This window comes from Mustela lutreola, chromosome 11, assembly GCF_030435805.1.
Source record: "Mustela lutreola isolate mMusLut2 chromosome 11, mMusLut2.pri, whole genome shotgun sequence".
Lineage (NCBI taxonomy): Eukaryota > Metazoa > Chordata > Mammalia > Carnivora > Mustelidae > Mustela > Mustela lutreola.
This window is the reverse complement of record NC_081300.1, coordinates 95136831-95151711: the sequence shown is the minus strand read 5'-3', so window position 1 is coordinate 95151711 and position 14881 is coordinate 95136831. Positions and strand designations below refer to the sequence as shown.

Genomic DNA, 14881 nt, shown 5'->3' with positions numbered 1-14881 from the left:
GTTTCAGGATTGAGGTTCCTGTTACCTGTTTTGTTTTGGTTTTTTTTAATTTGGCCACACCCTGCGGCCTATGGTAGATACAATCTTTGACAGTGTATGAGACAAGACTTCATATGTCTCTGGGCTAAAAAACCACGTTTTCAGGTCTGCCACTCCTGAGAGAGACTCCCATCAGGAGAGGACCTGTACTCCCTGCAGCCAGATTACTTTCCTCCTCCACCCATCAGTTAGCTCTGTGTGGCTCTTCGGGAGCTGTCAGCAGTGTTCTCAAGGTTTGCTTTAAGATGATTTGTCCCACACAGGAGTATTGAGGTGACTCCTTAGCCAGGTCAAAGGGCAGCTGATTTTTCCCATATTAACAACAGAGGATGGTTGTCAGCAAGGGACCTTGCATTTGCAGAAGCTCCAGGCTGTGGCTTAGGGCTCCCTGCCTCTTCCTCTTCCTTCCTCACTAGTTTTCCCAGCCTCCAGGTTTCATGGGCCTGAGAACAGGGACTTCCTCTAAGGATCTCAAAAGCATTTATGTCTTCCACAGGTGAGTGAGTCTCTGGGTGGGCTCCAGACCCCACTGATCTGTAACATGTCCTTCAAAGAGGGGTAGAAGTCTTGGATTATAGGCACACAGGCACACTCCCCGCCTGCTGTGTGAAGAGCCCAGTGGAGGCCCTGTTGGGAAATTACTACTGCCCAGTTGTAATTTCCAGCAGCTGCACCTAGCCCCTCACTACCACCCCTCATCAGAATTTTGCCTGTCCATCTTGACATTCTGTGCAAGTCTTTTGTCCCCACCTGGGTAGCATCGGGCTTCCTTAGTCCTGTCTGCCCCACTCCTTTCCACAGCAGCCAGTGTGTCCCCCCTGCTCCCAGGAGTGAGGGGGTGATGGTGCGTGGGAGGAGACCCCTTGCATGCCCTTTGCCGGTGCTCACTCTTAGCTGGGCCTTCTCCCATGGACTTGATTTGCTTCTCCAGTGCAGAATGTGTCAGAAGATTCTTTAGCTGTTTTCAGTTTAAGGAGATGCCCCTTAAAGAATGGCTGTTAATGAGAATTTCTTGTTCCATCTTGTTGTTTTATTTTTAACCCTTGAACTGAAAGTAGCTTCGTTCCTTATTTTAAACCAAAAGTGATTGTTGGGGCATCTGGGTAGCTCAGTCAGTTAGAATCCAATTCTTGGTACCAGCTCAGGTCTTGGTCATCTCAGGGTCATGAGTTGAGGCCCTGAGTTGGACCCCATGCTGGGTGTGAAGCCCACTTAAAAATAATAACAATAATAATAACAGATTGTTGTTCGTTTCAAAAAAAGTAACAATTACAAAATTATGAAGAGGAAAATCTTTCAGAAGTATATGCTGCCATAACTAATGTGTTACTCATTAGAGCTTCTTAGTGAGATTTTAAGACTGGGATCCCTGAACCTTCCTGAAATTTTATGCAAAGGTTGGTGACTTCGTGTGCGTTTTTCTGGGAAAAGGTCCTTAGCTTTCCTCAAATTCTCCAGAGGTCTTCTCCTCCCCTGGGTTTCTGATAACTGTTGTGTTTTTATTCTCTTGCTTCTTACCCTTAGTATATAAACAAACCAAAGCCCTCCCTGGAGTCTACAGGTGTGTGTGAAGAGACCCCACGAAGCTACTAAAATCTGACTCTTCCTGAAATGTCCATGATGCACGAAGATTTGGGAACAGGCATATGTTGAGATGAATCTGTTATGCAGTGGAATATGACATTAGCATGTTTGGGGGGCTGTGGCTACCCCTTGTGGGGGCTCAATGTCAGTGTGCTGCTGTTGGGAGTAGCTTGCTAGGAAACCTGGAACTGTCTTAATTGTAAAAACACAACCATGTTTCACTGTTCTTCTCACTGACCCGTCTTGACAGTCTTCCCTTCTTGAAATTCTTCCCCGGGTGGTTCAGTGATGACACAACCTTCTGCCTTACCCGCCTTTCTGGCCATTCCTCCACAGGTTGGTGATTTGCGCTGGTCCTTGAATATTTGTAGTCTTGAATGTAGTGTCCAGGATCCTCTTTTCACTCTGCCTTTTCTCCCTGGACAACCTCATGGATTTAACTAGTTTAACAGTACTGATGCTGACTCCCAGTTGTGTACGGGCTCTGGGCCCTCCTGCCTGCCGGCCACTTTCCTTGAACATCCTTTGGCCCCTCAGAGTCTGCGTGTGGATGATGGAGTCATTGATCTCTCCTCTCCTAAGCCCCATGTTCTCCTGTTGCTCAAGCCGGAAACCTCAGAGCTTTTCAGGACTCTTCCTGCCTGCACACCCCATGTTCAGGCAGCCTCATGGGTCTCCTTCTAGAACATCTGAATTGTCCCCGCTCCGTGCCTTCATCATCTTCAGCCTGGGCTCCTGTAGTGTCTTCATCTCTTCTCCCCGCCTTTCACCTTGCTCAGCCTCCCAAAAAATACTCACACACGTGCCAAAATGTGATCATGTTGCTCCTGAAGGGGACACCATTTCTCTGTGTCCTATGAGGCCCTGCAGGATTAGGCTCCTGCCATCTCACGGCTATTTTCCAGTAGCCATATCAGGCTACTGAATGTGCCGTGTAGTTTCACATCTCTATCTTACTACTCTTCCTTCCGCCTAGACTATCTGCTCTCTACCCCACCCCTGTCCCAGTGCAGAGGCCTGTTCTCCCTTAAGACCCTTTGTCACTACCTCCTGTGTGTATGACCCTCCTCCGAACCTCCTTTCCTAGTGAGATGAGGCTCAGCATGTCAGGGTCCAGGCTTTAGAGCCCCTGCTCAGACTCCTATCTTGGCTTCTCGTTCATTGGCCATATAACATGAGGCAGATGACTTAACTCTGCTGTGCCTCAGTTTCCTCACTTCTGAATGGAGATAATTTCTTGTAGATTACTGATGGCAAATGTTGAAAAGAGCAATGACTTCAGTCAGTGTTATTTTTAAATATCATCATCCTATCACATCACATTGCATTGCATTTACATAGTTACCTTTTTTCTCTCCCCACTCCCCACCCCCTCCCACCCCACCGTAATGCCTTTAAGAGTAAGGAACATATTCATCTCTGTAGTCCCAGCACCTAGCACTGACTCGGGTACATAGTTCTCAACCAGCAACCACTTGGGTAGGCAGGTGGGTGAATGTGTGAAATGAGTCTCCAGTGTGGATTGTAGGCTCTGTTGGCTAGTGACGTTGAGCATCTTTTCATGTGCTTATTCCCTATTTGTATATATGGGTTTTGGGGGTTTGTTTTGTTTTAAAGCATGTGGCAGGGGGCGAGGCGGGGGGAGGAAGAGAGAGGATCATAAGCAGGCTCCATGCCCAGCGCCAAGCCTGCCATGATACTCAGTCTCACAACCCTGAGGTCAGGACCTGACCTGAAATCAAGAGTCGGATGCTTAACTGACTAAGCCACCCAGGCACCCCGTATATGTTTTTGAAGAAATTCCTATTTAAAACCTTTGCCCATTTTCAAATTGGGGTGTTTGTCCTTTTGTTGTTGAATTGTTGCAGTTCTTTATATATTCTAGGTACTAGTCCATTACTAGATATACTATTGGTAGTAAGTTCTCCCATTCTTTTCACCGGAGTGTGCCCCCTTTAAGCACAAAAGTTTTTAGTTTTGAAGTCCATTTCTTCTGTTTTCTTTTGTTGCCTGTACTTTTGGCGTCCTATCCAAGAAATCAAGGTCATAAAGATTTACCCTTTTGTTTTCTTCTAAGTTTTATAATTTTAGCTCTTACATTTAGGTCTTTGATCCATGTTGGAGGTCACTTTTGCATATAGTATAAGGTAGGGTCCAGCTTCATTCTTTTTGCATGTCCCTGCACCGTTTGTTAAAAAGACTATCTTCCCCCAACTAAATTGCCTTGACACAGTTGTTGAAAATCACTTGGTCACTGAAAATTGTTTGGTCATAAATACTAAAAGAGTTTATTTCTGGACTCTCAATTCCATTGATCTGTGTGTCCTTATGTCAGTACCACATGGTCTTGTTTACTGTAGATTTGTACTAAGTTTTGAAATCAGGACTTATTAATCCTTCAACTTTATTTTTTTTTTAAGGGCTTGTTTTCTTTTCTTTTTTTTTTTAAAGTTTATTTATTTATTTGACAGGGATCACATCACAAGTAGGCAGGGAGGCAAGGCAGAGAGAGAGGAGGAAGCAGGCTCCCCGCTGAGCAGAGAGCCCGATGTGGGGCTCGATCCCAGGACCCTGAGATCATGACCTGAGCCAAAGGCAGAGGCTTTAACCCACTGAGCCACCCAGGTGCCCCTCTAACTTTATTCTTTTTTCAAGATCGCTGTGGCCTTTCCAGGTCCCTGGCATTTTCCCTTGAGTTTTAGGATCACCTTGTCAGTTTCTACAAAAATCCAGCTGGGACTTTGATAAGGATTGCATTGAATCTATTGATATTTTGGGGAGTATTGCCATCCTGACAGTATTGTCTTTGAATCCATGAACATGGGATGTTTTTCGTTAATTTAGGTTACTCCAAGTAATTTTAATCCCAGAGTTTTAGAGATGAGGGACTGAAGAGGTTCTGTCCATGAATATTCAGGAGAGGATCTGATGGGTAGGAGGGACTCCGTAAGTATTTGTGGAATGAATAAAAGAACTACTGGACTGATGTTGCCTTTAAGGAAGATGCTTACGAGTAGCTGGTGGAGAAGATTGTTGGAATACTGTGATTTGTGTAGGGGGGCATGTGGACTGCAGATTACCTTAACAGGTGGAGCTGGGCTGATAAAATCAACATGTGGCCTTGGGATTGAGAAGGCTGGTTTGTAAGTGAAAGTTGGTGGCTGCCATCATTCCTTTTTGCTGAGAAAATCAGGTCATGCCGAAATTAAAGTTGCCTTCTGGGTTACTTGAACAAGTAGGGGCAAAGGTGGGATAGAGTGGGGTTTAGAATTGGGCTGTGAACCTTAAGATACCATGCGGAAGAGATGAGGACAGAAGCTTGATACCAGAATGATAGGGCTTTCGCTTGTTTATCTTCCTTCTTAGAGACCCTCCAGTGTCTTTCTCACCTGTTGGTTTTCTGGGTGGTCTGTCTTAGGATCCTGTACTTCAGGTGTTGCTCAGCTGACTCCTGACAAGCCACCTGGCGCCCACTTCCCACAAAAGCTGGCCATGAAGCTGCAGGCGGCAGCAGCTTCTCTTGGCAACTTGAGACTTAGCTTGGCAACCGGCTGGAGAGGGCCTGAGTCGAAGTCTTCGGAAAACAGGGCCTCCTCACACCTCTCCCAGGATGTTGTCTGTCATTGACTCTGTCATTTTCCAGGGTGGCTCAGCTGCCATCAGAACCCAGGAGGATTTGTTTTTTCCAAGGGTTGGAGAAGTGCTTCTCTGGGTGGGAATGTGCGTTGGAAAGCACTGGAAGGTAGGCTCATCTCATAGTCACATATGAGCTTGGGCTGGATCGGCCCAAGGTTTTTTCTCGGAGAGACACTGTCCTCCCCGTCAGTTAGGCCAGAGGCGCCCAGAGGCTATTTATACCTGATGTTCCTGAGTGGGAGGGAAGAGCCAGGTTTGGACTCTGGGAATTTTTTTCAGTCTTTCACCAAAGCAGCTGGTCCTTAGAATCTCCTGCTCTGGGGGTCATAGTTTGAGCCCTTCACCCCCGGTTTGTCCTTGGAGGTCGGACAGGGCTGCCCTCTGTCTCCCCGACTTGAGGTTCAGAATTGTCCACCTTGTCGCTTGTGTTTTGGGGATTAGAGGAGTGAGTTGCTTCTAGGACACGTGCTCTTTATAGGGGTAGAGTCATTCTTACGAGCTGTGAAGAGAGGGAAAAACTCCTGGTTTCCGTTTCTCTGGAAGTGAGTGTGCTTTTCCATACCTCTTTTTGGCACCTCTCCTGCCACGGGCGTGGAGGAAGGTGCTAACCTTGGACCCGTTCCAGGGCTGTGTGATCGTCCTCGGCGGGCTCTGTCATCTAGGACAAGTCGCTTTACCTCTCCCTCCAGTCTCCTTGTCTGAGAAATGGCATCTCTCACGGGGTTCTTGTTGGGAAAATAAGGTCCTGTCTTACGTAAAATGATCACAGTAGGAGGCACTCGGCAAATATCCACTGTCACTGCTGCCGCCATCCTTACGGGGCTGCTCCCGTCTGGCACACTTGCTGTTCTGTGGTCAGCTGCTTCGCGTTCAGGTCCATGGCCCCTTTGTACCATTCTCAACTCCAGACGTTCTGGAACACTTTGGTGTTTAACCACTCATCTGGCAGCAGTACCTGACCTGAATGGACGCGTGTGATGTGTAGCCTGATCATCCCTCTCCCGGTGTCAGGGCTGCTAAGTTCCTCCTGTGTGTGACAGGGCCCTCCCTGGTACCAGGGCCGCTGGCCGGGCCACCCTACAGCTGAGGGGGGCCCTGACTGAGTGAGTGTGGAGCGGGCTCTGTGGGAGCAGCAGGGGCCAGGTGGGGTCGACGAGGACTGATGGGCCACTGGAGCCAGGTCTCGCTTCTCCCTTCTTCTTCGGAATTGAGAGCAAGTTGAGGGGGATAACGATCTAGAGTAGCCGGGCTCCCTTGAATGTCGCAGGGTGCTAGGAAGACAAATTGGAGGGAAGGATCTAAGGTGTCAATACCAAAGCGGGGTGGTGTGAGATTTTCAGCTCTCTGCAGGGACCACTGCACTGCAGAAGAAATGGCTGATGGCGAGGCGTTATTCACAGGGGAAGGTGGACTGTGTTTCTTCCTGATGTGGTTATAGGTTTCTAGATAGCCCCTGTGGTGGCGCGTAGAGGGGTCACTGGAAGGAGGACCCTTTACACTGTTGTGATACAGAGTAACAAGAGGGGCATTTGTTAGGGATTCAGGTGTGGCAGGCAAGTAAAATTAAAAGGCTAGGACCGGGGCGCCTGGGTGGCTCAGTGGGTTAAGCCGCTGCCTTTGGCTCAGGTCATGATCTCAAGGTCCTGGGATCGAGTCCCACATCGGGCTCTCTGCTCAGCAGGGAGCCTGCTTCCTCCTCTCTCTCTCTGCCCGCCTCTCTGCCTACTTGTGATCTCTGTCTGTCAAATAAATAAATAAAATCTTTAAAAAAAAAAAAGGCTGGGACCGGGCTTGAGATTAATTGCCCGCGAAGGGGCTTTTGTAAGCTATTAGATGCCAACCCAGTCATAATTTGGGGTAAGGAGTGTGTCTCCCCGACCGATGAACCCTTTTCCAGCAGACTCCTGCTGCTTGGAAAGGTGCTTCAGACAATACACACTACCGTCCTGGTCCCTCCCACTTCCAGTCCCAGGTGCACGGGGGACCTGAGTGAGGGTGTCCTCCGCTGCTGGCCTGGGAGCTTCCCCACGGATCCTGGCTGGCAAGGGGCTCTGAGGCCCCCACCCCAGACAGCAGGACTCTGGGCAGGACCTGTGGCTGACTGGTTCACTGTTCCGCATTTTAGCACTGCTCTTCTGTTCATCTCTGTTTTCTTCTGAGTGCGGGAAAAGAGCGTTTGGAGCCTATTTAGAGAAGAGCTCAGAAGCCAAGGCTCCTTAGGCTTTCTGTCTCACTCTGCGAGACTTTGGTTTACTGAGCATATCCTGTGCTAGGCAATCTTGTCAAAGGACACTGGTGACAAGACATATTTTTTTAAAAAGATTTTATTTATTGGGGCGCCTGGGTGGCTCAGTGGGTTAAGCCGCTGCCTTCGGCTCAGGTCGTGATCTCAGAGTCCTGGGATCAAGCCCCGCATCGGGCTCTCTGCTCAGCAGGGAGCCTGCTTCCTCCTCTCTCTCTGCCTGCCTCTCTGCCTGCTTGTCATCTCTCTCTGTCAAATGAATAAATAAAATCTTAAAAAAAAAAAAAAAGATTTTATTTATTTATTTGACACAGATCACAAGCAGGCAGAGAGGTGGGGTGGGGGGGGTTCCCCACCGAGCAGAGAACCCGAGGTGGGACTTGATTCCAGCACCCTGAGATCGTGACCCGAGCCGAAGGCAGAGGCTTAACCCCCTGAGAACACAGCCCATAGGAGGTCCCCAGAACGCAGAACACGAGAGGGCACAGAGGGCTGTCAGAAGAAAGCAGAGTTGTAGACTGGGGCCTGCAGAATGATTAGGTCTCAGCCACCTGGAGTAGAGAGGAGGTTTGTGTTCCTGGCCAAGGGGACAGAGGCCTTCCGTGTGGCCCTTTGTGGCCTCATGGGGACGCAGAACCTGGCACGAGGCAGGAAGGGGGGCCTGTGCTGAGATGTGGCAGTGGCAGAAGGGTCTTTGAACCAGGATGTGCTCTCAGAAGCGGGGTGTCCTCTGTTCACTTTCTGGGGCTGCTGGAATGAGGTACCTAAAACCGGGGCGCTTAAAACAGCAGAAACTTTGTCTCTCAGTTGGGAAGCCAGAAGTCTGAAATCAGGTACTGGCAGGACTGTGCTCACTCCTAACACCCCGGGGCCATCCCGCCTTGTCTCTTCCAGCCGCTGGGGGCTGCTGGCTTCCTTGGCCTGTAGACTCTTCCAGTCACACGGCAGTCTCCTTCCTGTGTCTCCACACACACTCCCTCTGTTCCTGGGCCCAGGAACTGAGGCCCACACTCCCTCCGTTTCATAGGGACGCCGGTCCTACAGGAGTAGGGCCCACTGCAGTGACCTTACTTCAGTTGGATCGCCGCTGTAAAGGCCCTGCTTCTCCGTAAGGCCCGCTGTCCGAGGTCCTGGGGTTGGGAGCGGAACACGAGCCCCCGGGCCCCCGCCGTGGGGTCTGGCCGGCCCTGTGGCCCATCTCACCATCCCGTGTGCTCTCCCGCAGAACCGGGCAGTAGGTCGGCCCAAGGGGAAGCTGGGCCCGGCCTCCGCCGTGAAGTTGGCCGCCAACCGGACGACGGCGGGAGCTCGCCGACGCCGGACGCGATGCCGCAAGTGCGAGGCTTGCCTGCGGACCGAGTGCGGAGAGTGCCACTTCTGCAAGGACATGAAGAAGTTCGGGGGCCCCGGGCGCATGAAGCAGAGCTGTATCATGCGGCAGTGCATCGCGGTGAGTGCGGCGGCCACGCGCCCCGGGGCCGCCCTGCGTGCGCCTCCCAGCGCCGGTCCGCGCCCCCAGCGCCCGCTTGTCGGTCGCCTGGCCTCTCACTTAGAGTGGGTGTTCCAGCAGCAGAAACCCCTCAGAGGTGCCCCCGGCGGCAAGAACAGGGGCTCTGAGCCGCGCTGTTTCAGATTCCACATTGCAGGACTGCAGGGCCCACTTCGCGGTCCTGGGCCCCCTTTTCTTCCTAGGCTGATGGTCCTAGAACTCCTTCCTCCCCTCGGTGGCTGAGTACTTTGAAGTCTCTGCCATTAGAGATGTCAGCCTGTCCTGTCTGTGACCCCGTTGCCAACATTTATGGTCCAGTTCATGATGGTTCTAGGCCCTCCCTTCCTTCCTGTCCTGCCTTCAAAGTCAGAGGTCTCGGGGAAAGGTCAGTGCCCCTCCTGAGGGGCCTGCCCGGGAAAAAGAGGACTGATTGATGGTGCCCAGGAGCTTGGGCTGCCAGAGAGTCTGGCCAGCCCCTCTGGACCCTCTCACTGCCCCCAGCCTTGCTCCAAGACAGTGCAGTGGATGCAGACTGACAACTTGGCGTGGTCCCGGGGTCTCTCTGTGGGTCCGTCCGGCATATACGCTCGCTCTGCCTTTCACAGGGTGCTGCTGCCGGCCTCGGGGTCCTCCCTGTGGGAACAATGTGATCTCTCTGCTCCTGCGGGAGAGCAGGCTTAGCAGGAGGGACAGGATTCCTGGGTGAGCTCCGAAGGCCCAGCCTGGCATCGGGTGCGCCTTTCTCTCTGGCTGCGGCTGCCCCTCTGAGGCCAGGGGCGCCTTCCCCCTTCTCTCTCCATGTATACTGTGTGTGTTTTTGTTTTAGTTCGGTGGTTTTTTGTTTTTCTTTTTTTACTATGGTCAAAAACACAGAACAGAATTGACCGTTTTAACCATTTTTAAGTGTCCAGTGCAGTCCTATTACCTATATACTCATTGTTGTGCAAGTTGATCTCTGGAACCTTTTCATCTTGCCAAATGGAAACCCTATATCCATTGAACAACTCCATTTCCCTTCCCCCAACCCCTGGCAACCACCTTTCTACTTTCTGAGTGTGACTGCTGTAGGTACCTCCGGAAAGTGCTATTTCTTCTGCAACTGGCTTATTTGTCCGAGCATAATGTTCTCAAGGTTCATCTATATTGTAGCATGGGTCAGGATTTCCTTTCCTTTTTTTAAAAAAGTAAACTCTGTGTCCAACGTGGGACTTGAACTCATGATTCCAAGACCAAGAGTTGCATGCTCTACCAACTGAGCCAGTCAGGATTTCCTTCTTTTTAAAAGCTGAATAATATTCAGCATTTGTATATGCTGCGTTTTTGTTACCTGTTCCTCTGTTGATGGATGTTTAAGTCGCTTCCATCTCTTGGCTCTTGTAAATAATCCTGCTGTGAACACAGGGGGGCCCGGTGTCTCTTTGAGATCCTGTTTGAATTCTTTTGGATATATACCCAGAAGTAGGATTGTTGGATCATATGGTAGCTCTATTTTTTTTTTTTTTAAGATTTTATTGATTTAGGGGTGCCTGGGTGGCTCAGTGGGTTAAAGCCTCTGCCTTCGGCTCACATCATGGTCTCAGGGTCCTGGGATCAAGCCCGGCATCGGGCTCTCTGCTCAGCGGGCAGCCTACTTGTAATCTCTGTCTATCATATAAAACAATAAAATCTTTTAAAAAAAAAATAAAAGATTTTATTGATTTTTTTTGAGAGAGAGAGATCGCATATGCACACACAAGTGAGGGGAGGGACAGAGGGAAAGGGACAGAGAGAGAATCTCAAGCAGGCTCCGCGCTGAGCATGGAGCCCATCCTGGAGCTTGATCTTATGACTCTGAGATGGTGACCCCAGCCAAAATCAAGAGTTAGATGCTTAACCCAGCTGAACCACCCTGTGTCCCAGTAGCTCTATTTTTAATTATTTTGGGGACCCCCATACTGTTCTCCATAGAGGCTGACCACCTTACGTTCCCCCCAGCAGGGCACAAGGGTTCTGTTTTCTCCACATCTCACCAACATGTGTGGTTTTCTGTTGTGCTGGTAGTGGTTACCCGTATGGTTTTGATCTTCGTTTCCCTGATGTTTGGTGACTTTGAACATCTTTTCATCTTTTTGTGTGTGTTGGCCAATAGCTTCTTTGGAGATAGGTCTTTTTAAGTCCTATGCCCATTTTTTAAATTGGATTGTTTGTGTTTTTGTTACTGAGTTGCCGTTCTGCATGTGTTCTGCGTATTAACCCCTTATCACATACACGGTTTCTAAATATCTGCTCCCATTCCGTGGGTTGCCTTTTTACTCAGTGGATTATCTCCTTTCCCATATGGTTTTTGTTTTGTTGCTTCTATTTTTGTTACCTGAACCCAGGTCGTTTCAGTGGATTTCAGGAAATTTGGGAGTCCCCTTGAAGTTAAATACAGCTTTTTGTCTCTGTGCATGCCTGTATATATACATTTTTTTGGAGTGAGGGTCCGTGTGACCTGTTGCATTCTGTCAGGATTTAAGGGTTGTTATCTGTAGGGACTGTTGGTTTTGAGAAGACTCAGGACCCTGGGCTGTGACCCGTAACTGTCTCTTCCTCTTTAGCCTTGCTCCGCTCCTGCCCCGCATTCTAGGAGCAGGTTCAGAACCTGTCTCTGCCGTCACCGGTGCTTTGCAGCTTTGGTGCCTAGCTCAGTGCCTGGCACAGTGAGTGTTGAAGGAAACCTCACTGTTGTGTGTCTCTCCAGTCTGATGGGAATGCTGGAGCTAACAGTAAATGTGGTCTTGGCCTGACCCTCGGCCTCCTTACTCTTCCTCCAACCTTTCCACTTTGTTGGGACTCTTCCTGCCGTGGTTTACCCACCTCTGACACACGCAGGCCACCTCTCTTCCCTTTCCAGGCCCTTCTCTCTTGATGTGCCAGAGTGTCTCTCTGTGACCAGCCTTCGCCCTGCTTCTCCTCGTGAGGCTTCATCCTTTGCACTGCGCAGCTCCTTCTCCCTGCTGGCTTGGGCCTGGGTTCCCCTCCTGAGGCTCTGCAGGACTTTGCCTGTGGTTCTGCCTGCTGATTTCAGAGTCAGTCCCCTACCCTTGCCTACCCCATCACAGACCATCTTCCAGCCACCAGGTGTCCCCCACCCAGCACCCCCAGCTTTGGGTTTGCTGCGTTCCCCTTCCCCGGCTGGCCTGGCCTGCCCCCTGTTGCTGCACATGTCTGGCTCTGGCTTCTCTGTCCCCTGTCACGTGGGTTGGAGGTCTCTTTTGCTTTTCCTGCTCCCCACTTTGCTCTGCCTGTAGGAGCCCAAATTCCCTGTCTTGGGAGTCCTCCTGAAATCAGCCACTCGCTGCTTCCCAAGGCACTTGCACATGACTTTTCCATGTTTTCCTGGGATTTCAACGTGTTCCGTCTCCTGGACGGCTTGAGGGAACAGGGGCCTTCCCTGTTCCCCTTTTGGTTCCTTGCTTCAGGCATGAGTAGATGTTTATTAAGTATCTGTTGAACAAATGATAGCTCTTTTGCCTTTGGTGTTATTTGAACTCAAATGTTTGTGCCATCTTATAGGCTTTCATTTAGTGGAGCATATATCCCAGCTTACTTGAAGCTTTTCTAATTCAGTGTAATAAAAACTGAGTGTTTCGTCCGGATCCCAGGTACTGGGAGGGGGGTGTGTATGAGGGAAGGGAGTAAGTGCTGGCGCACCGACAAAGGGCTTGTAGCCCAGTCGCTCCGTCCTCCAATGTTTTGGTCTTGGGAACCTTGAAAACTATGAGGACCCCAAAGAGCTTTGTTGATGTGTATTATTTATTAGTATTACTGTATTCAGAATTAAAATGGGGAAGTTTAAAAAAATACTTTGAATTCATTGAAAAAAACAGACTTAATGACATTTTAAAGAACTTTTTTTTTCATGAATGACATTTTTATGAGCAATAGCTCCATCTTCCAAAACAAAAATGATTAGGAAGAATGGCATTGTTTTACGTTTTTGTAAATCTCTTCTTTTATGTTTGGTTCGTTAGACAAGACCTGCATTTCTTTCATTGTGTCTGGCTTCATTCTGTCTCAGTATGTTGTTTTGGAGGAACTTGTAAGGAACCGCGGCCTCATGCAGATCTGTAGTTAGAAAGGAGGAGGGGTATTGTCATAGTCTTCTCAGGTGATGGTGGGTATCTGAGATTCTGCCTGAACTCAACAGGTGGTAGTTTCTTAAAGGTTAGTTGCAATGTGGAATCTGAAACTGTATCAATGAACTTTTCATATTGTTACATTAAAATTCATTAGTCTTTCTTGCACCTGGAACAGCTCATTTGCTCATGCATGATGTTACAACATCATTATTTGGGAAACGCTGGCTCACTGAGTTATACAGATTTTCCAAATATGGGCACACAGTGTTATACAATGTTTAAAAAAAAAAAAAGTAATCACATTTGTTAACACCACCACCAATCTCCTTAGAACTAGGTCTTTAACTCTTGGGAAGCTATCCAGTTCACTGCAGCTAATGTCAGTTTTCCAAAATTCTAATTTTTATTTTAAAATCTGAATTTTATCCTCTATAACAAATGCTATAATTTTTTTTTTTCTGGAAGTGACCAGTTCATTTCATCTTTGAGAAATCTGCCAATACTCCTGTTTTTGTTTTTGTTTTTAAATCAGTTACTCTGTCAAATAGAATGATGTCCTATAGAGAAAAGGACCGAGTCAGGTCACAACTTAGTCACGAGTGCCTTTCCTTTAGATAACCATCGTCCTTTGGTATGCAGCAATAGTGCTTTATGCATACTTATTTTGTCATACAGAACATTAAAAAGAGAGGTACTCAAATAATTTTTTAAAAATTAAAAAAAAGCTGCATACTCAAGCGTCAGTTTTAATAACGTGAGTAGTGTCAAAGCCCTTCCTCAGTGAGACCTGGTGACCTTGGTCATGAGCGTGTGGCAGTGACAAACCCTGGGGCGCCCTGATGAAGAGTGCCAGAGTTTCACTCACCGGAGCAAATGTCAACATAGTTGGAAAAGGCAGATAACATCTTGGTGTTTCTCTGACGATGGTTTTGACCTCGCGGACCTCCCTGGACAGGTGGTGGGGACAGCACAGTGATAGCGCTGGTGACGCGCAGCCTCAGTCCCCTGCGGGTCTGGGCGCAGTTCACGCCCCACCCCCCCCTCAGGTCCTTCCTCGCCCTGGACGCTGGCCCTGGCCTCAGACGCTGGCCCTGGCCTCCGGAGCCCGCCTGCCCCCCTCACCCCTGGACCTCCCTGCTGTGTTTTTCTCCATACATATCCCTTGTCACAACATACACTGTCACTCTTAATCTGTCTGCGTCCCTCCACTGAAGGGTGGGCTCGGGATGGCAGAGATTTCTGTCCCGTTCGGTGCCCTTCCCAGCACTGAGTGTCTGGCACACTGAGACAGCGGCCTGATGACTGTTGGAATGAATGAGTGAATGGACGATGGGCAGGGCCCGGGCCAGTTCTCTGCTCACTCCTGGCCTGTGACCTGCTCCCCGCGGCCCCAGCCCCTGCTCACGCAGCTGTGCTCTCTCCGGCTCTTTAGCCAGTGCTGCCCCACACTGCCGTGTGCCTGGTGTGCGGCGAGGCAGGGAAGGAAGACACGGTGGAAGAGGAAGAAGGAAAGTTTAACCTCATGCTCATGGAGTGCTCCATCTGCAATGAAATCATCCACCCTGGATGCCTTAAGGTGAGCAGTCCCGGGGGCCTCTGGCTGTGCCGCTCAGCGCCCCCACTGAGGGCCTCGGGGGGTGTTGATGCTGGGGGGCCGGCCAGCTTCCTTCCGCAGAGGACCTCCAGGTCTGCAGGGCTCTGTATGTCGTATAATGCGCTGAGGCCCAGAAGGGTCTGGAGTAGTTCAGACCTCCCCCACCCGTGTCTTCGAGGGACAAAACACATATC

At 49.7% G+C, this 14881-nt stretch overlaps 1 protein-coding gene across 9 annotated transcripts in view; it reads left to right on the top strand.

The window, feature by feature from the left end:
• The window catches only part of KDM2B (lysine demethylase 2B), a 123155-nt gene that overhangs the window by 93618 nt on the left and 14656 nt on the right, over nucleotides 1-14881 (top strand). For all 9 annotated transcript variants that reach the window (XM_059140433.1, XM_059140432.1, XM_059140435.1 and 6 more), the window contains 2 exons: nucleotides 8727-8951; nucleotides 14526-14669. In XM_059140433.1, coding sequence (XP_058996416.1) covers nucleotides 8727-8951; nucleotides 14526-14669 — 369 coding nt within the window. The remainder of the gene's footprint in view (nucleotides 1-8726; nucleotides 8952-14525; nucleotides 14670-14881) is intronic.